Source organism: Hylobates moloch, unplaced genomic scaffold (assembly GCF_009828535.3).
Source record: "Hylobates moloch isolate HMO894 unplaced genomic scaffold, HMol_V3 SCAFFOLD_6, whole genome shotgun sequence".
Classification (NCBI taxonomy): Eukaryota; Metazoa; Chordata; class Mammalia; order Primates; family Hylobatidae; genus Hylobates; species Hylobates moloch.
In genome coordinates, this window is record NW_026652281.1 from 9,555,810 (window position 1) to 9,581,792 (window position 25,983).

At 42.7% G+C, this 25,983-nt stretch overlaps 1 protein-coding gene across 7 annotated transcripts in view; it reads left to right on the forward strand.

The window, feature by feature from the left end:
- The window catches only part of CDYL2 (chromodomain Y like 2), a 240,981-nt gene that overhangs the window by 207,166 nt on the left and 7,832 nt on the right, over positions 1-25,983 (forward strand). For 5 of the 7 annotated variants that reach the window (XM_032156359.2, XM_058440456.1, XM_058440462.1 and 2 more), the window contains one exon: positions 360-6,965. The exons of 1 other annotated variant lie outside the window; for it this stretch is intronic. In XM_032156359.2, the coding sequence (XP_032012250.1) occupies positions 360-518 (159 nt within the window). In that variant the 3' untranslated portion in view covers positions 519-6,965. Of the gene's footprint in view, positions 1-359; positions 6,966-14,740; positions 14,897-25,983 lie in introns of those variants that run through there. One more of the 7 variants, XM_058440457.1, reaches the window with a different exon arrangement.

Below are 25,983 nucleotides of genomic sequence, written 5' to 3' on the forward strand. Positions count from 1 at the left end.
ACAGATCATGAAAATGAATCACAGGAGGGTAAAACAGTGTCTCCCACACTTTTTCATGACACTTACAGAAAAGGACTCTGTGTTTGTGTCACCGTTGGGTAACAGGCAAGCCTCTAGTGGTCTGGGGTGACATGGGCCCCACTGAGCCGTCCCAGGGCCTCAGGGCTCCATGTCTTGACACGTCTGGGATCCGTTCATGGCCGTGCTGGAAACATGGAACTGGGAAGGCCCAGGATGGAGGAGGCAGCCTTCTCTGGCTGTGAGTATGGGAGGTTGGCCAGTGCCCCATGGGCCAGGTACCTCGTTCAGGAGCAGAGTCCCCGGTGCCCGGCTAATCAGGCCTGTCTATTTCCCTCCAGGTGTTAGAGGAGTCCAAATGCCTTGTGCGGAGCTTCCTGAAATCCGTGCTGGAAGACGTGAACGAGAAGGAATGCCTCATGCTCAAGCAGCTCTGGAGCTCCTCCAAAGGCCTTGACTCCCTTTTCAGCTACCTGCAGGACAAAATTTATGAAGTCTGAGGGGCCCCAGCTCACGGGCCCCCAACTTCCAGCTCTGCCCTGTGTTTCGGAAACCAGAGCACAGTGTCTGCCCCGGCCAAGGAGTTTGTCAAGGTGTCTGTTTATGCCTAGGGTTGTGTCCATTTCCTCGTGTCCTTTGGTTGCTCCTCCTTGGTTTGATTTTGTGTAATGGATGGAAAACGCAGCATACTTGGCCTCCCCCACCTCCCTGCCCTACCTGGCCAGAGAGCTCTCCGGGGCTGTATCTTCCCAGGGCTCCGCCAAGCGCCACTGTCCTTTCCCCACTTGCTGAAATGCACCATCGCGGTCCAGGAAGGGGAAGACCACTTTCCCATTCTTCTGACTCAGGCTGTGTCTACACAGTGCCTCTGACTTGGAGACTTGGCCATCATGGCTCTCTCTGGTTGTGTTTAGATCGGGTGTCAGAGGACGACCAATCTTAGGGAATTTCTAGACCAATGAGCAAAATGATTGTGCACACCTGGCTTCAGTCTCCTCTCCGACGCAAATCTGTGTGACTATTAGGGCTTGGTCTTAAAACCCAATTGAGTGATTTAGAAACCCAGATATTGTACATTTAGAAATGTTTTGTTAAATATATATTTTTAAAACAATGTAAGTGGAAATTCTGATAATTTATGTGTATTATATGTAAAGCTAGTTTTGCAAAAACAAACTACTAGGGAAATGTTTTTTCTTTCCTTGGACTTATTTTATTTATTTATTTTTGTTTATATATTGTGATGTCTGTTGTTCACACAGATACTATTTTCATACTGCCCTGGACCAAATCCCACACAAGGTTCATGCCGTTTGGTGCATTCTAGCAATGAACCATGTAGAAATAAAGTTTAGAGAGATGGAAACAGAAGGATTTCTGTGGACAAAAGGAATAGCGCTGCACCTCTGTGTAAAACGGTTCTCAGCTATAATAATAGAATACTAGTTCCTTAGGTTTGTCCTTAGGGGACATCTTGGGAGAGGTTTTTCTTCCCTCTGCCGTCTTTAAGGAGATAAAGGGCCTTTTCAGCCTGAATGATCCTGAAACAGACCCAGTCCCAAATTGTGTCATGTCGGGCGGGGCTGGGGATAGTCCCTACCTGGGAATAGCATATTGTCTAGCGTAAGACTTTTTTCTTTGGGGCAAATGACTGAACTTGGATCCTGCAGTCTATTGCTTCCATGTGATCAGTGATTTCTGGTATTGGCCTCCCAGGGGGTTGGGGAAGAGTTCCCACTCTGCTGAGCTGTCTGGAGGTCTGAATCTTTTCCCCCCAGAAGCTGAAATGACTCATCTTTTTTTTCTAGTTTTTTTATGTACATAGGGAGCAATGACCAGGGATGAGCTCTCCTTGCCCCCGTGTCCCTGGGCTGCAAGGGGACTCCAGCAGCTCTGTTAGACCATCAGACTCAAGTCCCTGGATTAACTACAGAGAAGGAGGGGTTGGGGGTTGTGCTTTTGAGTGGTGAGGAGAAAGGTACAAACCTGAAGTTGAGAGCAGGCAAGTGGAAGGGGTGTGTTCTGCGTGAGGTTTAAACCATGGGTCAAGCACCCAGAGAAAGCTGGATTCTCAGATTCTCAGGATGGAGGGATTTTTCCGTTTCCATCACAGCCCCTGAGTATTCCTGGAGGCCCTTGGCCCACCCCTTCTTCCCCTTTCCTGTTGGGCACCAGCCTTTCTTGGCTCTTCTTTGAAGAGAGTGGAATAAGGCAGCAAGAGGTGGGCACAGCTGGTGGAGGTGAGGCAGGATCAGAAGAGAGAGTCCTGGTGACAGTTCTCTAACTCTATATGGTCCTTTATCTTCTCCAGGCAATCACGTGCACTGGCCAGGGCAGGTGGAATGTATTTGTGGCCCTGAGCTTTGGGTTTCAAAGAACACGTTGATTGTCTACACCAGATCTAGAGACATGGTCCTTTAAGCAGTGACCCTCAAGTTAATCTGGACTACTGGTCCTTCTGATGACCTTGGTTCCCTCCCTGGAAAGCCTGTCTCCTTTAAGAGTTCATGAGGGTCAGGAAGGATGGGAAACCTCTCTTTCAGCCAGAGGAGGATGGAATTGAATCCTGTGTACCCTCCCGTTTGTCCATGTAGGATTCTGTAAGGACGGCAGACCTGTCCTACAGGGAGTTACTATAGGGAGACACCTGCTTTTGCCCAAATGCCTGTTGTCACAGCTCTACCTGGATCTTATCTCCTTTGAGAAAGCAAATGTGAGCTTTCCAAAACCCTTAGATGACCCTGGTTCTTATATATTGTGGCAGACAGTGACTTCACTGCTACTAAATTCTCATTAGAAAGAGCCCCCCCTTTTCTTTTGAGCTTCTGATTGGGCCCAGTTATATTCAGCATCCGTTGAAGTGGGGTCAGGATTCTCGCTGGACATGGAAGGGGATGTTTAGAAATTCCTTCAGATCAGTGTCCACCTTCGTTCCCTGCTTGAAAGAACTAGAAATGCTTCAGCTTTGGATGTACTATCAGATTCAAACTTCTAAACATTTCAAGGATCTCTGAAGATTAAGGTAGGAATGTGAAACCATTTCTAAGGTGGAATTCGTGCTGTTAATTCACAGTTCCTGGGTGTAACGGGGGTGGTGAAAGTCTGTATTTTGGTTGTTTGCATACAGTCAGTTCCACCATTGGGTGAAAGCAGGTGAAATCTGTTTGCTGCAGGTGGACTGAATTTTTCACTTTCTGGGTAGTCGTTTTGATATTGTGTAGGTGAATTCCAGGTAACTTACAGCAAATCAATCTGGGATGGAAAATACCAGACCTCTGGTTGTGTCAGGGTTTATCCTAATAGCTTTCCTGAGATACGGCTCAGACTCTGATTTTTGATCTTCCACCCCAGGGCCCCCTCTCTGTCCATGGGATCCTTTCTCCCCTCTTTCCACCATTTTCCCCTACCTTCCCCCATAAGTCACTCCCAAGAGCCTGGGCAGGTCTTTGAGGAATTGCAGCTCATTTTGGCAGCCCCGTCCTGCAATTACCTTTGGGTTTGAAAGAATAGCTGTGGGTGGGCAACTGAGGACGCCTCTTTAGTCAGAGACCTTTCTAGCAATCCACTCCCTCCGGTCCTGTTAGCCATGCAGTAGAACTCTCCTTCCCTCTCTGCCCCAACCCCAATGATGGCTCATTCTCAGCATCTTCTGGGACCATCTGAGTTAACAACCCTGTTCCAAGAGGACTTTGTGCAGAACTTTTGTTAGGGTGGTCAGACCTCCTCACCATTTGGAAGACACAGCCTAATGCTGATGTACTTAATGTGCCCCTTCCAGCATAGAAATAATGTCTGGGTAACAGCCATCAAAATCGTAAGAATGACATTGGATAGCTATGAGAAAGTAGCAGAGAATTGATTTAAAATGTCATTCTTGTTTGGTATAGATTAAACTAGGAAATGTTCTCTCTGAAGCATGAAAATGTTTTTCCCATGTGAAGTTTAGTATAAAGATGGAAAAATAATAATCACAATAGACTTTGAACAATGCAACTGTATCTCTGCATATCCACATTTCAAAATAGCCTTCACTGAATGCTGAATTGCATTTCCCATTAATTGTTGGTTTTAAAAATTTTGTAATTTTTTTTTTATTTGGAATTTAGCCACATCCATGAAATTTTCCAATCTAGTTTCTGTGGAAATTTTTTAACAGAGAGAAACAAATAGAAACATCTTCAAATCTTCCTAAGTGAATATTTAAAATGCAGAATTGCTTATCTTCTGTTTTTCTGTATTCAGACACTTAGATCTGTTGTATATATTAGTCTAGACACTCTCACTAATATACACAGTATTTAAGACTCTAAATGAGATTTCTTAAGTATTTTATTTTATTCTCTGTAAATGGTTTTGTATAATCTTTAAAAATCTACACTTTGCCTTTGTAGATATTTAAGGGAAACCATTTGGGGTTGTCTTGCATGTATATTTTTGTTGTAGATAAGTGTTGCTTAGTTATTTCTGCAAATTTTGGTTGAAATGCTTACAGACTTTAATACAGTATATATTTTCAAAATATAAACTTTTATATTTCTGTGATAAGTTAGGATATGCGTTTTAGGCAATATTTTTCATTAATATCACTTGTTCTTTCGAAAAATAGCATACTGGTTTGGTGCCAATTTTTTTCATTAGAATATAATGCTCTTATATTGTTGGAGAGCAGGTTAATCTTTTTTTGAAGTAATTGCGTTCGAAGTATAATTTCAAAATGTATTGAATTTGTGAATAAGCCTTACCATTAGGATCAGTAAATTTTTCAACATTGCAACTACATAAGTAGTTTAAGATCTCCCCGTAAATTCTCGCTGTGTGGCAGTTAATGGAGTTTGTGAACAGAGCCTTAAGCTTGTTGCAAAAAAATTTTAAAAGGGTAATACGGGTTGTTTCCTCCATGCAACGTAAGCCATGCTGATGGACTGAATGCAGTCTGTAATTCATGGCTAATCCGAAGAGTTTGATTGAGTTGATGGTGGCAGGGACCAGAGAGACACCTTGGTGATTGTCTTTGGCCATAAGAATAGACCAAGGAGAGGTTTTCCAGAGCCACCTTCATACTGTAAACATGGTTTAGACACGGTCATAGGGAAGGCTGCTGGTCCATCATTTGTTCTGAACAAATGGCATTTCCTGCTCCTGACCCTGGCAGTTGGCCCCAGATTCCTTGTTGATGACTTGGAAATGTCCATTCTGGGTAAGGTCAGCACTCCCTGAGAGATGTTAACAAAGTTTACCTGTGAGTCTTACTGTGTAGACAATCTGAAGTCAATTTTTGTTACACAATCAGCATTCCCATGTGTCCTCAGTGTCTTATCAATGAACTATGTGTATCAAGCCATACTAAACTGGAGTTTACCAGGACAAAGGCAAACTAGATGTAGAATATAACATATCAACTGAATATGTCGATCCAGGACTGTTTTTCTAGAACATAAATCATGGAGCTCCTTGACAGTGTATGCACTGTTTTTGGAGTTTAATAAAACCAACTAGAATTTAGACTTAAAAAGAAATTATTATTCCTTTTGGTTGTCCACATAAAGTAGTCCAGGGCCATCATATGGCTAAAATCAAGTTATTTGGTTCATTTCTGGTACGTATTTATAAAGTCAACTTATCAGCCATTAAGATGGAGATTTGCTTTAGATTTTTGCAGTGTGTGTGGCAGTCAGAAAAACCCATATCTAGTTTTCAACTTCACCTCCGGCATTTTTATGGCTTAACCTTATCTCATTGATGCAACATCTAGCCTAATGCTGGAGCTCTTATATCTAGCCTGATGCTGGAGCTCTTGAAGCTGACTCTTAGAAGTTTGGAGAGTGTAGAGTTTCCCATCTAGTATTTAATTTGTCCCTGTGCCATTAGTCCCAGCTTGAAGTCATTTGCCAGTGTTGATGTTGACAGGATTGTGACAATATTGCCTTTCATAAAACCGAGGACCAAAGAATTCCATTATTCTAACAAAGCCTGAGTTTCATGGATTGTGGGCACATCTAGACAGATATGTGCATGCTTGATGGTGCAGAGAAACTGCTGACTTCCACCAACCTCATGCTCCCCCTGGCTGGCCATACAGGGGGATTCGTTGTCATATTGAAAAGGCTCTGAAAGATGAGTTTCTAATTGAAGCTCACTATCTCAGGTTGGTGTTTCTGCTGTGTGGTCCCAAGCCTGTATCCGTATCATAAAAGTGGAGGCCTGGTACTCCTCCAGGTTATCTGGCCAGTGTAGACTCCTCCATCTGAATATGAACCTCCAGGGTAAGAATTTTTCAGACATGTCTGTACTGAACAGTGGAATCCTGCACTTGCCAAATGTCTGCCTCCTTTTGTTCTTCATTGACCCATTCTAATTCCTGTTAGGTGTGAGAAGAATTGTCTTCAGTTCTCTCTCCATTCTCATTCATGAAGAAATCATTGATCCATTGACCAGTTGAGAAATGATTGATGCTGAAGAAGTGGTTTTCTATTGGTAAGGCTTATTTACCAAACTTCTGATAATGAAGCAGGCTACCAAAAACTTATCCAGCCCACCCTAGGAGTGTTTGGATTTGATCATGGATGTAGCATACACCAAAATCCACCGAGACCTTTGCAAAATTAGGCTACTTGTTTTATTTTGCCAGATTATCATGGGAGAGTCTTTAACTAGTTCTGAATATTTGTAAGTCTGAGTACTTCATAGAATTATAAAGCAGGTACAGCTGACCCCTTCTCACCATGTTGTAAATATTTACTGAGACTGGGTGCAGTACTGAGGGATAATAATCTTTTGATTTATCAAATCCTGACTGTCTAGAGCAAATTGTACACTCTCTTTGTGAATGGTCCTGTAACGTGTATGAACACATTTCTGGGTGCCTTAGAAGTTGTATTTTTCATGTGTGCTAATATGCAGTATTTATACATTGTGAGAAGCTGCTTTGAATAAAAAGGTTGAAACTTTGTCTGCATTTGCTTGTGTTCCCCCTTTTGCAGGCTGCACATAAAGTTCACGAGTAGATTCTGTGGTTTCTGAGCAGAGAAGTTTTTGGGGGCCTTCTAGAGGTTGAGACATCTGATATTTCTAGGTTGTGCCTGGGTTTCTAGGGAGCAGAGGCACCTGAATTTGGTGCCTCTGCTCCCTAGAAACTACCCAGATTTAGCCAGGAGGCTTCAGTTATTCAGGAAGACAGTCACTAGGTGGGAGCAACAGCTTGATGCCAGAGGATCCCAGAACTGGGGGCACAGGAGTGATTTTTTGGGGGGTTGATATCAGCATTTACCCCTTCCCTGATATTTCCAGAATGTTTCCTTGTACCAGGGGTTCCCTCCTCAACTACAGATAAACCTCTCTGGAGCTCGAGCTTGGACAATCCCAGCTGCCACATGTTTGTCACTATGGACTTACACAAAGTTCTTTCACATACTTGCTCTCATTGCTTTGATCATCACAATATGGCTCTTAGGAGTGGCACCCTGGTGAGGACCCCTGGTTTCTAGGGCCTGGCCTCAGAAACATTGTGAGGGCTGCCGAAAAGACTGATAGGAAGTCTTTCAGGGATTTGTGGTAATAGGGGATTCTTGGAAAAGGATTTACACAAGGTCATCTACCCTTCCCCCCATCCATCGTATCAGTCTGTCAGTCCAGCATCCAACCATTCATTGTTCCATCCATCCACCCATCTATTAATCCATCTATCCTGTTTGTCCATCATCCAACCATCCATGCATCTGCCATTCTTCCATCCATCCATCCTGTCCGTCTGTCTGTCCATCATCCATGCATCTATCCACCATCCTTCTGTTCATCTCTCCACCCATTCTTCTATTCATCCTGTTTATTCACCTGCCTGTCCTTCCAACCATTTGCCCATCTGCCATCCTTCCATCCACCCATCCTATCCATGTCTATCATCCAACCATCCGTCCATCTGTCATTCTTCTGTTCTTTCATTTGTCCACCCATTCATTCATCCATCCATCCATTCGTCCATCCATCCTGTCTATTCATCTGGCTGTCCATTATCGAACCATCCATCCTATCTGTTCATCTGTCTATCATCTGACCATCCGTCTGCCATCCTTTTATTCATTTTACAACCCATACCCATCCATCTATGCATCCATCCATTCACCCATCCACTCATCCATCTATCCTGTCCATTTGTCCATCATCCAACGATTCATGTGTCTGCCATTCTTCCATCTATCCATCCATCCATTTCTATCTATCCATCTATCCATTATTCACTCATCATCCTTCTGTTCCTCCATCTGTCCACCCATTCTTCCATCCGTCCTGTCGATTCACCTGTCTGTCTATCATCCAACCATCTGTCCATCTGCCATCCTTCCATCCATCTATCCTATCCATCCATCTGTGCATCATCCAACCATCCATTCGTCTGTGATTCTTCTATTTATCCACCCATTTATCCGTCCTATCTGTTCATCTGTCTGTCCATAATCCAACTATCCACTTGTCATTCTGTCATTCTTCCATCCATCCTATCTGTCCATCTGCCCATCGTCCATCTGTCATCCTTTTATCCATCCATCCATCCTTCCATCCATCCATCCGTATATCATCCTTCCATTCATCTATACATTATCCTTCCATCCATCCATCCATCTATCTGTTTGTTCATCCATTCTTCCATGCATTCAATAATGGCTAATGGCCCCCCTGCTCTGTCTCAGGAGCTGCACAGGTGCTGGGGAATCTTGAGATTACTCCAGACAGCCCCAATCATACAGGAGCTTGGAGTCTAGTAATGTGAGAAGGTTGGGTAATCTGCCATGATTCTTGACATGTCTACATTACAGTGCTGGAGAGAGCATCTTACACAATTATGAACACTGAAAGTCTAGAAGATGGTGCCACATTGATTGTTCATATTCTCCATACTTTTCGGTCTTTGGAGAAGCCAGAATTGGATGGAGCTCAGGATTTTCCCTCTGCTGGCTCCCCTTTCCTTTTTGCTTTCTGTTGTTCTTGGTGTTATTGTTGTTTTGTGTGACTGTTTTCCCCTTCTCTAAAGACCTGATTCCATCTTAAGTAGTGAAGGTCATAGCTGAGGGGTCCTTTGCTCCTAGCTTCTTATGGCCCCTCCAATAGATTGGATGAGGTCTTTTTTATGTTTCAGAGTATAATATCTATAAGACAAACCCTCCTTATTTCAATTATCTCTCACTTGCTAGCTTTGATGTGACATTACGTTGAAATAACCCCTCCCCCAAGAAAGTTAAGAACAAAGACAGTGAAGTGGGCTGAGACCCCACATCCATCAGATATATCAGTAATTAAGTGATGAAGCAGTATACTGAATAAGCAGTAATGGAGTGCAATCACAAAAGCAACTTGATTTGCCTCTCACTGTCCCTTTAAGTCCGTTTAATGGGAGTAGTCCTTCCCTAACCCTGAATGAAATCTTGATGGGTTTCAGGAGCTTTCTCTCATTCATAGGTAAGAGTTACTAGTCACAAACACAGTCTCAATTCAATAATCAAAAATGACCATTTTCCACCTAAGAATCATTGCTCCCAACTTCATTTAAAGTGTCTCTGATCCTTGCTGCCTTTTCTGCATTGGGAAAAGCAGGAAAGATCCTCTGTGACTGGTGCTGTTGACAGGTGGGGCTTTTCATTCTCTGGGCCTCTTAGGTGTTTATACCTGACTCTCTCACATAGTGAAATTGTATGAGGTTTTAGTGACCTCCCTCAGTTGATGGTGGGCAGTCCCCTATAATTGCCAGATGAACCCTATGTCATCAGCTATTCCTTCAGCTCCTAGGAGTCTGGTTGTCCACTGTCAGCTTTTCCAGTTCATCTCTGTTGACCCCTTTAGGGCAAGACAGTCCCCAGGCCAGTTCTTTGCCATGCCACACCACATGTGGTTCATGGGAAACACTCATGCATCATCTGTCCAAACTGATGCAAGGGATTTCTCAGGCATGAGTCAGACACCAATCTACTATGTCCTCCAAGTTTTGGGAGGTATATGTAAGGCCGCATCCTTCAACCTGAGATGAAAGGGGAGACCTCTTTTCATGCTTTATGGGTGTGTGTGTGTGTAATAGTGGGTAGCACAGTTCTCTCTAATGGAGTCCTCTTAACAAACCCTTCTTAATAAATGTGAGATACACAAATTACATCTAGAAATTATCCAGGCATTAGAAAGTGGTGATTTCAATGTGGTGGCATTCTCCATATGAGAGACACGCTGTAGGGCTTTGTGGGCTGTGACAATGACTTGAGCTTTCACTCCAAGTGAGATGGGAGACCCTGGAGGGTGCAGAGAGGAGTGCCTGGGCTGACTTGTGCTTCAACAAATTTCCTCCATGTAAACAGACAAAAGCCAGTGACGGCAGGAGCAAGGTCAGTAACATGAGACACTTGGGATTGTCCATCTGCACCTCGACAGAGGCTTGAATTTAATCAGAGGTGGGGCGGTTGAGGTGGTGAAAAGGAGCAAAACCCTGAGTCTGTTTTGAAGGCAAAGATTTGCAGGTGGATGGGCTGTGGAGTCAGACAGAGAGAGGGGTCAAGGGTGAACCTGGGACTTTGAGCCCAAGCAGCTGCAAAACTAGAATTGCCCTTAAATGAGGCAGCAGTGGCTCTGGGATTCGTGGGAGCAGGTCTAAGTGTGAGTTCCAGGAGCCCAGCTGAGACCTGGTGATATGATTTGACTCTGTGTCCCCACCCAAATCTCATGTCGAATTGTAATTCTCAGTGTTGGGGGAGGGACCTGGTAGGAAGTAATTGGATTGTGGGGGTGGTTTTCCCTATGCTGTTCTCATGATAGTGAGTTCTCATGAGATCTGATGGTTTAAAAGTGTATGGCACATCGCCAGTTGCTCTCTCTCTATCCTGCCGCCATGTGAAGAATGTGCTTGCTTCCCTTTCACCTTCCACCATGATAGTAAATTTCCTGAGGCTTCTCAGTCATGCTTCCTGTTAAGCCTGCTGAACTGTGACTCAATTAAACCTGTTTTCTTCATGAATTACCCGGTCTCAGGTACTTCTTTATAGTAGTGTGAGGACGGACTAATACACCTGATTATCACAGGTGCCGGGTGTCTGGCTTTGCTCAGCCTTTGAGGATAACTATGCCTGCCTCTAGGGACTTTTCGAAGGGTTAACAGAGTTACACACACCTGTGTATATGTCTGTGTGTCTGTATATTTGTGAACTTTTATATATATATATATATATATATAAAGTTTAAGTATATAAATGATGCTGAAATCTAAAATTATAATGTATAATATAGAAAACAGTTATTGGCCTATAGTCATTTTTAATGATTAAATGAAATTTGCATTAGAGATTTATATATAAATGAGTATATATAGTATTTAGAACAGTTGCTAGCATATAGTCACTGTTTAATGATTATATGAGATTTTCTCGTGTTTATATATATATTTGCAGGATCTTTTTTATGAGTCATGTAAATTAGATGACATGTCATTATTATACACAATTATTAGTACAGTTGTTGGCATAAAGTCACTATTTAAAGACTTAATGTGATTTTTGTATATGTGTGTGTTAGGTATATTACATTTTTGCAAGTATATGAAATATATATTTAAATAAGATTATATACATATATACATGAGATTTTTATCTATATATAGAATGCTTAGAAGAGTTTTGGGCACATTGTCACTTTTTAGTGATTAAATGAACTTTATACCTGTGCATGAGATTATATGTGTATTAGATTTATTTTAAAATATGAGATTATATGGATAGATACATACATACCTACATATACAAATACACATGTGTGCATATCTTTAGGACAATTGCTGACATGGTATTGCCACTTAACCAATAGTGACCATGTTAATACTTATGCTGGTGAATGCCATGGGCAGGGCTTAGGGCACTCCAGTCAGTGAACTCAGCACAGGCGTCTTGCTCTGAACACATGCAGGCCTGGGCACAGCCGAAGTGGGGCCCAGGAGAAAGCTGGTCGTCATGTGCTAATGCCCCTCTGCTTTCCCAGAGAAGGATCTGTAAGCAGGGTCTTTGCTGGTAACCAAGCGGAGCATTGTCCTCCTAGAGAAACTCGCTGATTGAGGGGCCATGGCACGCCCCTCCTCTTCTGTGGCCTTCCGTGTCCTCATCTGTATTTGGGGCTCCCACTACCTCTCTCAGGATTGGTGAGAAGATTAAATTAGTGTGTATGAGACTTGGTGTACTTTCCCCCAGGGATTCCATAAAGCAGTCCCATTGGAAGCTCTCGCATTTGGAGGTTGCCAGTGATGTTTCTACTTCATCATTCACATCCCTTCCTGGAAACATGGATGTGGTGGCACTGGACCAGGAGTGTGCCTAAGCTGGGCACGAAGCCAAGTCCAGAAGTTGTCATCCAAGATCAGAAGGCATGACCAGTTCACTGATCTGGAATGCCTGGCCAAGAGCCTGAACCCAGAACCCAGCAGCAGAATGAACAGTAGTCTCAAGAGCCAACATGGGGAGGTTCAAGATGAGGGCAGGAGGGGTATCCTGGGCACTTGTATAGGGCAGCCAGTGTCTTGCCCAAGAATGAGAACGAGGCTTTCCTTCGTACCAGGTGAGTGGGAAACGCCAGTGTGTGCATGACGCATGATAATTCCTCCAAGATTGTCAATTGGTAACAAATCTGGGGAGATTTTGCGGAGAAAAGTGGCCAGAGACAGCAAAGGCAAGAATGTTAGAGATTCTTAGGTTTTAGCAGAAAGAGCATAGTTTGAAGGCAGATGACCTTGCATTTAAATCTCTGATTTGACTTTGATGAATGACACGGTCTTGATTATGGTCACTTTAAGTAATCTGTTCGACGGGCACAATAACACCTACTACAGGTTATTGTAAAACTTAAGTGAGCCAAGTGTAGAAAATGCCCAGAAGAGGGGCTGGCTCATAGTAGGTGGCCCATAAGTGTTCATTCCCTGACATTCACCTTCTCCCTTTCCCCTTAAAAGCAATGGAAGCCTGGCTGAAGACTGGGGCAGGAGGGTTGGGAGTGAACTTGGAGGCAGAGAGAGTCTCTGAGACTCTGTCATTGGGGACTGATCTCCAAGCTGGTGTAATTCAAGAAGTGCCAGGAGACCCCATTCACTCAGGAAATCTCCACCAGCCAGATGGTGTCTTGTGGGGTGTAACTTAATAACCTCCTGGATTAAGGGCCTTAACAATGGTTGGTGGCTGTAGGATGGTTGGGGGGTCCGCACATGTAGCCACTGTGTGCAGAGAAGCACACACTGATAGAGCTCTCAGGGACAAGCTAGGCGGGTCAGGTCGAGAAGGCTGATCCTTGGAGTTTTCCTGCTGTTGTGGAGCGTGGAGCCCTGGGCTTTGCCAGGACAGGTGGCAGGTGCGTGCAGTCTCAAGGTGACAGAGGACTTAATGGGTTCCATCCTCATGGCACATACTGTGTCCCAGTGTGCCACCTGTGCAGTCACCCTTATTTACACTTTCACTTGCAAAAAGAGACACATGAGCTGCTCTCACTACAATTTGGATGGTAACAAGCAGTTATTGGCAAAGAGGAGAATAATCAGATGTTGTGGGCCAATCTTTGATGGAATAGATCTGTGGTTGATAATGTTTTTTCTTAGCTTGCGGTTGTGTCTTGAAGATTATATCTACTCTTGGCCACATTTCCTGTTTGATTGTGGAGTCTTTGGATCTCTCTTCTCCTCTGCCCTGTGTCTTGTGTCATTCATCAAGTTGTCCTCATGGTGACAGCTCTGGTGGAGCTGGGAGAGCTTGGCATTTGGAATCAAATAGACCTGGGTTCGAATTCTACCTCCCCTACTGTGTGGCATATTGTGATGCCATAGCCTCTTGGCTTCAGATTTCTTGTCTAGGTTTCTGTTGTTGTTTTCAGGATTGTATGTGATCCTAAATGTGTTTAATAGCACGCAGACATACTATTAAATAATGTGCAGTTATTTCAGGTTAGTTCCTTATTTATAAGGTATTTTTTATGCCCAATCTCTATTATTATTATTATTATTATTATTATTATATTTTTGAGACAGAGTCTTGCTCTGTCACCCAGGCTGGAGTCTGGTGGTGTGATCTTGGCTCACCGCAAGCTGCGCCTCCCGAGTTCACGCCATTCTCCTGCCTCAGCCTCCCGAGCAGCTGGGACTACAGGTGCCCGCCGTCATGCCTGGCTAATTTTTTGTATTTTTAGTAGACACGGGATTTCACTGTGTTAGCCAAGATGGTCTCGATCTCCTGACCTCATGATCCTCCTGCCTCAGGCTCCCAAACTGCTAGGATTACAGGTGTGAGCCACTGAGCCTGGCTTTATTATTATTATTATCATTTTATTATACTTTGAGTTCTGGGATACATGTGCAGAACGTGCAGGTTTGTTACTTAGGTACACATGTGCCATAGTGGTTTGCTGCACTCATCAACCCATCATCTACATTAGGTATTTATCCTAATGTTATCCCTCCCCTATCCCGCCACCCCTGACAGGCCCTGCTGTGTGATATTCGCCTCCCTGTGTCCATGTGTTCTCATTGTTCAACTCTCACTTATGGGTGAGAACATGCGGTGTTTGGTTTTCTGTTCCTGAGTTAGTTTGCGGAGAATGATGGTTTCCAGCTTCATCCATGTCTCTGCAAAGGACGTGAACTCATCCTCTTTTATGGCTGCATAGTATTCCATGGTGTATATGTGCCCCGTTTTCTTTTTTTAAGACAGAGTCTTGCTCTGTTGCCCAGGTTGGAGTACAGTGGTGTAATCTCAGCTCACTGCAACCTCTGCTTCCAAGACTCAAGCAATCCTGCCACTTCTGTTTCCTGAGTAGCTGTGACTACAGGTGCGTGCCCCCATGCTTGGCTAATTTTTTAAATGTTTTGTAGAGACGAGGTCTCACTGTTTTGCCCAGGCTCTCAGTCTCTTTTAGTGCCTCCATTTGATAGGAGAGAAAACTGGGGCTCAAAGAGATGAAGTGACTCGCCGAAGGACGCAGCGGTAAACAGCGGAGCAGCAGCTCTATTATTTATATTTCCATTTGTTTAAAAACTTTTAATTCTGAAATAATTTCAGATTTACAAAAAAGTTGCAAAAATAGTAGCAAAAATAATTCCACATACCCTTCACCCAAATCCCCTAAATGCCAGCTTCTTGTGTAATTGTGACATAATCATAAGAATTAGAAAGTTAGCATTCATAACAGTATTACAATTTAATTATTCAAATGTTTCCAATTGTCCCATGAATATCCTTTTTCTGCTCCAGAATCCAATCTAGGATTTTGCATCACATTTAGTTGTCACATCTTTTTAGTTGCGTTTAATGTGGAACAGGTCCTTCACCTTTCTGAGATGTCCTTGACTCTGACATTTTAAGGAGACTTTAACAGGCTAGTGATATTTTGTAGAATGTCCCTCAATTTGGGTTTGTCTGAACTTTCCACATTATAAAATTCAGGCTATGCACTTTTGGCAAGGACATCATGAATGCACTGTTATGTCTTTCTCAGTGCATCATATCTGGAGGCACTTGATGTCCATTTGTTCTTTTACTGGTGATGTTAACTTTAGCTTATGGATTTAGATTCCAAGGCTTCTACGTTTTCAACTGCACTGTGTTACCCAGACATTGATCTCTGTATACTGGACTCAAGCTGTTGGACATGATATTGTCGTTAAAGCAATTGAAAATAATATTAAATGATATTGTGACTCAGGATGCTGCTTTTACCTGTGAGTTTAATTGACGGCAAAACCCAACTCTGATGGTCTGAGTCAAGCCAGAGAAGGGAAGAGGGCTCAGCACACTGATATTCTCCTAGGAGAATGTTGCCCCAGTCTTTTTCTCTTTCCTCTTGCCCCCACTGCAGCCTGGGGAAGGTGCTGGTGAGCTCACAGTACATGTGATGGCAGCTCAAGCTATTTACTTGGAGCCATTTTACTTGAATACTCATTCAACCTTGGTGTTGCAGGGAAGGGGATTTAGGTGGCAGATGCTTGGGTTAGTGACAAGGTTGACCCTGAGGGAATCTGAGTCCTCTAGGGTTGGTTTTCTTTGGGGGGCACTAGTGATTCTCTTCTGAGAGAGCATGGCATCCTCTTCACCAGCTGGGAGATAGGGATGGCAATGGTGGTCGTAATGGATGAGTTCAGCAGCGTTTCACTGGGGCTTGGGGCAGGGATCAGCTTCTTCCTTGGGCCTGTGGGGCAAGAACTTAGACATGAGGAGTTTCTGGTCCCTTTGTGATGCCTCTGTTTTAATTTATCGGTGACTGTCGTCTTTCTCTCTGCCAGGATTTTGGGGCTGGGCATCAATTGTCAGAATTATTTGTCATAATTAACTGTCAGAATTATTTTTTCAGGTCTGAAGATCTGTTAGCTGGCTCAGAAAGCAATTAATCCTATGTTTGCTTGTTTTCTAATTAACATATGTTACTTTTTAGGGCAGTTTAAAGTTTACAGAAAAATTGGGCAGATAGCACAGAGTTCTCATATACCGTCTTCCCCAAACCCCATACACTTTTCTCTATTATTGCCATCTTGCATTAGTGTGGTATATTTGCAACAACTGATGAAACAATATTGATTCATTAATATTACTAACGAAAGGCCATAGTTTACATGACGGTTCACTCTGGGTTGTACAGTCTGTGGTTTTGACAAATGTATAATGTCATGTATCCATCATTACAATATCATACAGAATAGTTTCACTGCTCTAAAAATGTCTCTGATGCTCTAGCCATTCATCCTTACCTCTCTCCTCTGAAACCCCTCGCAACTTTTTTTTTTTATTTTTATTTTTTATTTCTATAGTTTTGCCTTTTCCAGAATTTCATGTAGTTGAAATCAAACAGTATGTAGCTTTTTCAGATTGGCCTATTTTGCTGAGCAATATGCATTTAACTTTTTCCATGTCTTCTTTGTGAGTTTATTAAAAATTTCTTTTTATTGTTGAATTAAATTCTATTGTATGGGAGGCCAGTTGTGGTGGTGCATGCCTGCAGTCCCAGCCACTTGGCAGGCTGAGGCAGGAGGATTGCTTGAGTCCAGGAGTTCAAGGATGCAGGGAGGTATGATCGCACCACTACACTCCACCGTGGGTGTCAGAGTGAGGCCCTGTTGTAGAAAACAAAAAAAAACAAAGAAACTCTATTGTATTGATGTACCATAATATTTTATCCATTCACTTACTGGAGGATATGTTGGTTGCTTCCCAGTTTCGGTAATCATGAACAAAGCTGCACGTAAACATTCATGTGCAACTTTTTGCGTGAACATAAGTTTTCAACTCATTTGCGTAAATACCTGGGAGTACAAATACTGGATAGTATGGCAGGACTATGTTTAGCTTTAGCTTCATAAGCCTGTTAAATTATCTTCCAAAGTAGCTGCACCATTTTTCATTCCCACCAGCAATGAATGAGAATTCTTGTTGCTCCACATCCACATCAGCATTTGGTCTTGTCAGTTTTTTGGGTTATCATCATGGAGGCCGTTTTTAAATTTTTATTACTACAGGGGAAGCTCTCTCTCCCCCTTCTCATGTTCCTACTTCTGCTCTTAGTGTAGGAACCCCCACCAATGACTCAGAAGTGCTGGCAAGACAACTTGCACTTCTCTCTACTCCTTGTTCAAGTTTCTCCATGGGAGACGGGGGTGCCCCTCTGATCAGTGAGAGCCTGACATGCAGTAGGCCTTGTTGACTGGGTCCCAGAGACAAAATACACATCTCTTCTGTTGGGTGGTATGCACCCCTGGAGGGAGGGCTTCCATTCCTTAGCTTTTCTGCCTGAATAAGAGGAATAAGAGGAGAAGGTGTACTTCAGAATGAAAGGTAGACAATAGGTCCCATTATATTTTCTAGTCATGCTGTACATGGGAGCTCAGCTTGGAAGGTTGTGTGCCCATTAATCAATCCTGAGATCCCAATTTTTGCCCTTTATGTTTCTTAGCTCTGGAATGAGAGAGGTTAGTTTCCCACTCTTCTTCAACAATACCCACATCATCACCACCAACAGCAGCAACAACAATTGTTCCTAATACAGTTATAGTATTATTAACACAATGCAAGAAACCAGCACCGTTGTTGCCTATATGTAACATGTCAGGTCCCATAGTCAGTATACCATCTGTGGTAGATCATGATTCCTCACAATGAACCCAAGAGTTATGTATCATGGCCCCCAAGGAAGTTGGCTCTTGGCTCCAAGAGATCCCACAGCCAGATAATGGCAGAACCATGCTTGGAAACCATCTCTATCTCAATCACAAGCCCATAGTAGTTCTGATAGGGCCTAGCTCAAGGTGGGATGGGGTGGTCCCTGTACCTCGGAAGAAGTAAGGGGGAGTTTCTTTGTCTGCCTCTTCAGCCCACTGTCCACTTTTACTCAGGACTCACTCAGAATAGTTTTCCCTGTCAGCTTTTGAATTTGGTTGTTACCAAAGGAGAGAGAGAGAATCGATTGAGTACCTTCCATACCCTGGGTGCCACACACTGACTTTTGTATCTGTTGTTTTGTTTAGTTTTTACAATCAACCAGTTGGTTGGAGAATATTATGATCCTCATTTTACAGATGAGGAAACTGAATTTCAAAGTGGTTAAGTAACTTTTCCAAATCCATTCCTAGTCTCAGCTAATAAATGGCAGCTGCTGGGAGTGGAGTATGGAGTTGTCTCCTTTGAAGAACTGTGATCTTTACACTGGGTTTTCTCATACACTTTGGTCACAGGATCCTTTCATGCTCTTAAAAGTGATTGAGCTGCAACCACTAATGAGTTATCAGATTTATGATCACCATTCCTGTCAACTTCCCCAATCAGACATCTTGTGCCTTCTCATGCTAGGACACACCACCACCGAGAAAGCACCCTTGCAACTATTATCCCACCTGGGTATAATTGTGCCTGTAAATTAAACTTCTAATGTCCAGGAAATACAGAGGACAGAGAAACATGTTAAACAAAACTCCATCAATGCAATTAGTCAAACCTAGAATGTAGAAAACCACACAAAATATGTCAGCATTTGGTTTTATTACCAAATGAATTTCAAAGAAAAAAATATCAGTGGGATGAGAGTACCTAGGAGGCATATCTGCCAATTGCCATATAAGGACTACTTCGGATCCCAATTTAAATAAAAAACTGTGTATGTGTGTGTGTGTCAATCTGAAATATTGGAACAATGAATATTTCATCATATTGAGGAATTATTGTTAATTTTTAGGTGGTTAATCCTAATGTGGTTATACTTTTAAAAATATTCTTATATTTAAAAAATAAATATAATTAAGGATTCATGAAAAAAATGATTGAAGAACCCAAAGAGCTTTTATTTATGTGAGTGGTATCTACTGATATTTAAGATAGTAGAAATTTAATGAAGAAATTTTAAAAAGAATTAACTCACATAAATATAACAATAATAGACCCGTTGCATATTGACATGAATAACATTTTTATGAAAAGCAACTGCATTTTCGAAAATAAAAAAGTAGGGAAAAGACTGGCATTCTTTTGTATTTTTAAAAGTCTTTTAAATGTCTGATGTAATAGATGATAGGTGGATTTTATATCTGCTTCTGTATTCAATCTGTTGTGATGTCACATATCATGTAGCTTCTGGAATATTCAGCCAGACGCTCATGACAGTAAGAATGAAAAAAGTAAACAACACCTTAGTATTATTAATATGAAAATAGCTTGACTTCACAGGCTCCCTGGAGGGGACTTAGGGACCCCTAGAGTTTCCCAGAAAATACTTTGATAACTGCTGCTCCACACCATGCGTCATTGAAGAGATTGGTGTTGGACACACCACTTTTGGGGTTGCAGTGGTTAGTGCTATGATCCTAGACTGGTAGACTGGCAGTTAGGTAGTAATGGTGTGTCGACCAGGCTTTTGACTCAAAACAAACTCACAGATACAGCTATTCCTGGTCCAAAATTCATTTGCAAGGAGTAAGAGAATCTGTGAGCTGGAGGAGTGCTGATGATAAAAGACAAAATATAAGACATCTCAAAATCATCATCATGACCATAAGACACTGAGCAATTGCCAAGTAGTTTACTGATCATATTTCCTCCAGTTTTTAGATGAAGTAGGAGAACCCCAGATAAGTGATTTGCCACTGTCACACATTTGATGAAGAGAGTCAAGCTCTGTGAAGTATTTGAAGAGATTTATTCTGAGCCAAATATGAGTGACCCATGGCCCATGACACAGCCCTCAGGAGATCCTGAGAACGTGTGCCCAGGGTGGTCAGGCTACAACTTGGTTTTATACATTTTAGGAAGACATAAGACATCAATTAATACATGTAAGCTGTACGTTGGTTTGGTCCAGAATGGTGGAACAACCAGAAGTGAAAATAAGGGAGTGAGGGGGTGGGGTGGGGTGGTGGTGGTTGGGGTGGGGGGGTAGTTCCAGGTCACAGGTAGATCAAAGATTTTCTGCTTGGCAGTTGACAGAAAGAGTTAAGTTATTGTCTAAAAACTTAGAATCAATAGAAAGGAACGTCTGAATTAAATAAGGGGCTGTGGAGACCAGGCTTTTATCATGCAGTTGAAGCCTCTAGGTAGTAGGCTTCAGAGAGAATAGATGCACATGTTTCTTATCAGACTAAAGAGTCTTTTCTATCAGTCTTAAGGTTTGTGTTGATGTTAATACTGGTCAGCTGGGCCTGAATTCAAAAGGGAGGAGCATGTCTAACTCCTGCTTCCCATGATGGCCTGCATTAGTTTTTCAGGCTAACTTTAGAATGCCCTTGGCCAAGGGGAGGGGTCCTTTCAGATGGTTGAGGGGCTTAGAATTTTATTTTTAGTTTACACCTGGTACACAGCCGAGATGGGCATGAGGCAGCAGGTGGGGAAACTTTTCTGCCTAGGTACAGCTTGGCTCCATCCCTTTACAGTCTCTGCTCCAGTTTTTTTGGTGTGGCTACTCTGCAAATCATGAGGTAAATGTGCAAAAGTCATGGAATTGCAAGGTGGGGCTCTAGCAAGATTCAGTTTAGGGGTTTTTCTATGGCATTCCCTATAGACAATTTTGAAAAATACCCAGAAACAGCTCCATGCCTGGAAAGGAAATGCCAAAACCAGCCTGATTAAGACTGAAACTCCAGATGTCATCAAATTTCCGAACATGTGCATTTCTTGGTGGGTGACAAGCAGTAGCCTGGGTGCTGACTCACCAGGCTGGGATGCAAGTGGCTGGGGTTGTTTCCCACAAGAATGGTTCATCAGCTGGTTGCCATTGTGCCACTGCTGTGTTAGCTCTTCTCCGGCCTAGACAGTCCTCACCATTTCTGAAGGTCCACAGTGAGGTCCACACTTCTTCATTTGAAGCACACGTAGGGCATGCACATCTGGCTTTGGAGCTCTTCATTGACAAATCAGCAGCTCATCCTCTGTCCAATGATCACATGGGGTTGGGACGCAGAGTTGAAGGGGTGAAGTTCCGCATCTGACCTTCCATGAATCCTTTACCTTCTTATTGCTAAAGCATCATTGAATTTAAATGTCTCTCTCAGGCTCCTATATCCAGTTAATGACCAAGTCCTTTGAAACCTGACTCCTCAACATTGTTCTTATCCATCCCTTCCTCTCATTCCTATCATGGTAGGTTATTTCATTTTATCTCCTGATTCTCTCTCCTAGCTGGTCACCTACTCTCCAGTCTAATCCAGCATTTCCTCAACTTTACCTTTTTGATTTTGTCCATATCTCTCTCCCATCTATAGTATTCAACCTTGCACATATGTTTGTTTACATTGACTTTATTTATTGTATAAAATCTAACATTGTACTGTCTATATAAATACCTATAAAACATATACACATAAATTTTCTAAAAACTTAGCTGGTAAAATAAACCTGTGCACAACATAAAGACATTAAATACTGTGAAATATCTCCATTGGTGCACGGAGCACTCTCTGGGAAACTCGAAACCCATTCTTTACTCTGCAGCTGGGGTGGTCTTTTTATTTATTTTAAATTTTTTTATTATTAAATGTTTTTATTTCAATAGCTTTAGGGGTACAAGTGGTTTTTTTTGTTACGTGGATGAATTATACAGTAGTGAAGTCTGGGCTTTTAGTGTACTCATCTGCTGAGTAGTGTGATGAGTACTTGGGTACGCATCACACTACTACATTGTGCCCAAAAGGTGATTTTTTTAATCCTTCACCCCCCTCCCATCCTTCCTCCTTCTGAGTCTCTAATGTGATTATACCACTCTGCATGCTTTTGTGTACCCATAACTTAGCTCCCACTTTTAAGTGAGAACATGCGGTATTTGGTTTCCCGTTCCTGAGTTACTTCACTTAGGATAATGGCCTCCAGTCCTACCCAAGTTGCTGCAAAAGACATTATTTCACTCTGTTTTTAAATGGCTGAGTAGTTTTCCTTGGTGTGTGTGTGTGTGTGTGTGTGTGTGTACACCACTTTTATATGGTATATACATATATATGTATATCCATGCCATATTTTCTTTATCCACTCATTGGTTGATGGACATTTAGGTTGATTCCCTATCTTTGCTACTGTGCTTAGTGCTGTGATAAACATATGAGCAGGTATCTTTTTTATATAATGATTTCTTTTCCTTTGAGTAGATACCCAGTAGTGGGATCGCTGGATCAAATAGCAGATCTACTTTTAGTTCTTTGAGAAATCCAGGAGTGGTGTTTTAAAAATGCAAATTTGAATACATTACAGATTACAATCCGTCAAAGGCTTTGTACCAGATTCAGTTTAAACACGATCCTGTATCTGAGCACTTGCCTTGCTTTCTAGCTGGGGCAGCCCTACCAGTGTCTTGTACTGTTCCCTAGTTTTGTAGCCAGGTTGTTGAGGCAGCTGGTGGGGAAGCCAGGTAGTAGGCTTCAAAGAGAATAGATGTACATGTTTCTTATCAGACTTTAAGAGTCTTTTCTATCAGTCTTAAGGTCTGTGTTGATGTTAATGCTGGTCAGCTGGCGCCTGAATTCCAAAGGGAGGAGCATGCCTCTACTGTTGCTCCAAATCCCAGTTACTGTTAGGGTCTCCTCCCACCTTGAGCCTGCATGGCCCACTTTTCTCCTGCCCAGGGGCTTCCTCCAGGTGCGAGACACTGCATGATCCACCTAGTGTTGCCACTTGCCAAGTGCTTACATATCAGAAGTGCAGGAGTTAACCACCTATGGGGCAAATGTTGACTAATGCCTTACGGAAGGCTTGTATAAAGTCCCCTGTCTTCCCTCGCTTAGATGGATGTTTCAGAGATGCAATCTTTCTCATGTTCTCTGCAAAGATGCCTGGTAAAGCCAAAGAAATCATCTTGTCACCAAGTCATGACCAACTGGGTAATGACTTCCTTCAATTTGCTCCCAGTGCCTCCCTTACTTACTCCCCCTTTCCCTCACTTCTACTTCCCAGGGATTGCCCTCCCTGGAAAGCTTTACCCTCAGGCTCAGTTTCCTAGAGAACCATGGACAAAAAGAGGTTCTCATTTTGAGGTCTTCATAGACCTCATCTCTTCTCATGATGCCACTCCTTCTCCCTGTACCTAATGTTCCAACTTCTACAATCTACTCTTGGTTTCCCCTACCAGCCAGCAGTCTCATTCCTTTGTTCACAGTGTGTCCTTGTCTTCAAAACCTATTAATACCTATTCTTCTATCAAGACTTCACTCAGGGATCACCCCTTTCCCCCACCGCCAGGAGCCTTCCCTGATCTTCCGCCCCTCTCCACATAGAATTAATTATTCCTCTTCTTCACCCTGTTGTATTCTTCCAGAGTTCTCTAATAGCAGCTCCACTTGGTGCTTCGTTGCATGTACTTATTCATGCTTAAATGTAAGTTCCACAAGGGAAGATATTTTTTGCATTTTGTACATTTTTGTGCCCATTTTTTTAATAAATGAATATCTGACCCTTTCAGTTATGCGACTATGTTTTGCACATCACAGTGTCTCCAACTGCCGTCCTAGGGCCATTGTAGGGTATACAGAGCAGAAGCTCAATACATATTTGATGAATGCATGAGTGAAATTTAGTCTAAATCATTGAGCATGTATTGAACAATCATCATGAGCAGAGATGCACCCCTCATGCTAACCATTTGACTCAACAATGCACAAAGTTTCTCACAAAAAGCAGCCAGACGCTACAGATGAGTCATTTCAAAACCAACCCAGTACTAAGAAGAAAACCGCAAGCTTTGAGCTGCTACGTGGCTGGCCGGAAGCTTGATTTTCTGAGTGTGAGTCCTAGCTGGAAAGCACAAAGTATTGTGTTCTCCCCAGGAGTCAGAAATGTCTGGGCCTGTCTAGAAGATGATGGGATGGCCTCACAGAGGTTCTCTGCTCAGGGTCTCCTGGGAAATAAACATTCTGCAGGAAGATTGAATCCAGGCCAAAAGCTTGCTCCAAGAACAGAGGTCCATACCTGAGGAATGCGCATCCCCACTGAACTCCCCCTAGAGAAAGGCAGCTATGGTAAAACCTGAGCACAGAACCAAAGAGCTGCTTCATATCAAAACTTGGTGAGGCGCCGCAAGCACATAGCCGTGGTATTTTTTAACCAGGGAAACAGGATGTAGCCCAAGTGGGGATAGGTACTTTCCCAGCGGGGGGGGGGGGGGGGTGGTGTTGGAGCCCAGGATGGCATCAAGCTAGAGGACATAGTGCAGTGCAGTGGGGCTTTGGGAACAGCAATGGACGCTCGCACAGAGAGATGGCACTGGAGCTGGCAAGCAGGAACATATGGCAGGCTCCATGGAATACCCAAAAGGGGCTTGTTCTTGAGTTGATGTATGATGCCCCTGGTAGCATATAGTGGGAATAATGGGAAAATTAAGTCACAGAAGGAAAGTTTTAGTATTGCTATTGTTATTTTATATTTTTATTGTTGTGTCAATTGACCCTAGGTTCTGACATATATATTAACCATTGATAATTGATTTAATTATATAATTTATGTAAAGTCTTTTTTTATTTTTATTTTATTATTATACTTTAGGTTTTAGGGTACATGTGCATAATGTGCAGGTTTGTTACATATGTATCCATGTGCCGTGTTGGTTTGCTGTACCCATTAACTCGTCATTTAGCATTAGGTATATCTCCTAATGCTGTCCCTCCCCCCTCCCCCAACCCCACAACAGTCCCCGGAGTGTGATGTTCCCCTTCCTGTGTCCATGAGTTCTCATTGTTCAATTCCCACCTATGAGTGAGAACATGCAGTGTTTGGTTTTTTGTCCTTGCGATAGTTTACTGAGAATGATGTTTTCCAGTTTCATCCGTGTCCCTACAAAGGACATGAACTCATCGTTTTTTATGGCTGCATAGTATTCCATGGTGTATATGTGCCACATGTTCTTAATCCAGTCTATCGTTGTGGGACATTTGGGTTGGTTCCAAGTCTTTGCTATTGTAAATAGTGCCGCAATAAACATACGTGTGCATGTGTCTTTATAGCAGCATGATTTATAGTCCTTTGGGTATATACCCAGTAATGGGATGGCTGGGTCAAATGGTATTTCTAGTTCCAGATCCCTGAGGAATCGCCACACTGACTTCCACAATGGTTGAACTAGTTTACAGTCCCACCAACAGTGTAAAAGTGTTCCTATTTCTCCACATCCTCTCCAGCACCTGTTGTTTCCTGACATTTTAATGATGGCCATTCTAACTGGTGTGAGATGGTATCTCATTGTGGTTTTGATTTGCATTTCTCTGATGGCCAGTGATGATGAGCATTTTTTCATGTGTTTTTTGGCTGCATAAATGTCTTCTTTTGAGAAGTGTCTGTTCATGTCCTTCGCCCACTTTTTGATGGGGTTGTTTGTTTTTTTCTTGTATATTTGTTTGTGTTCATTATAGATTCTGGATATTACCCCTTTGTCAGATGAGTAGGTCGCAAAAATTTTCTCCCATTCTGGAGGTTGCCTGTTCACTCTGATGGTAGTTTCTTTTGCTGTGCAGAAGCTCTTTAGTTTAAT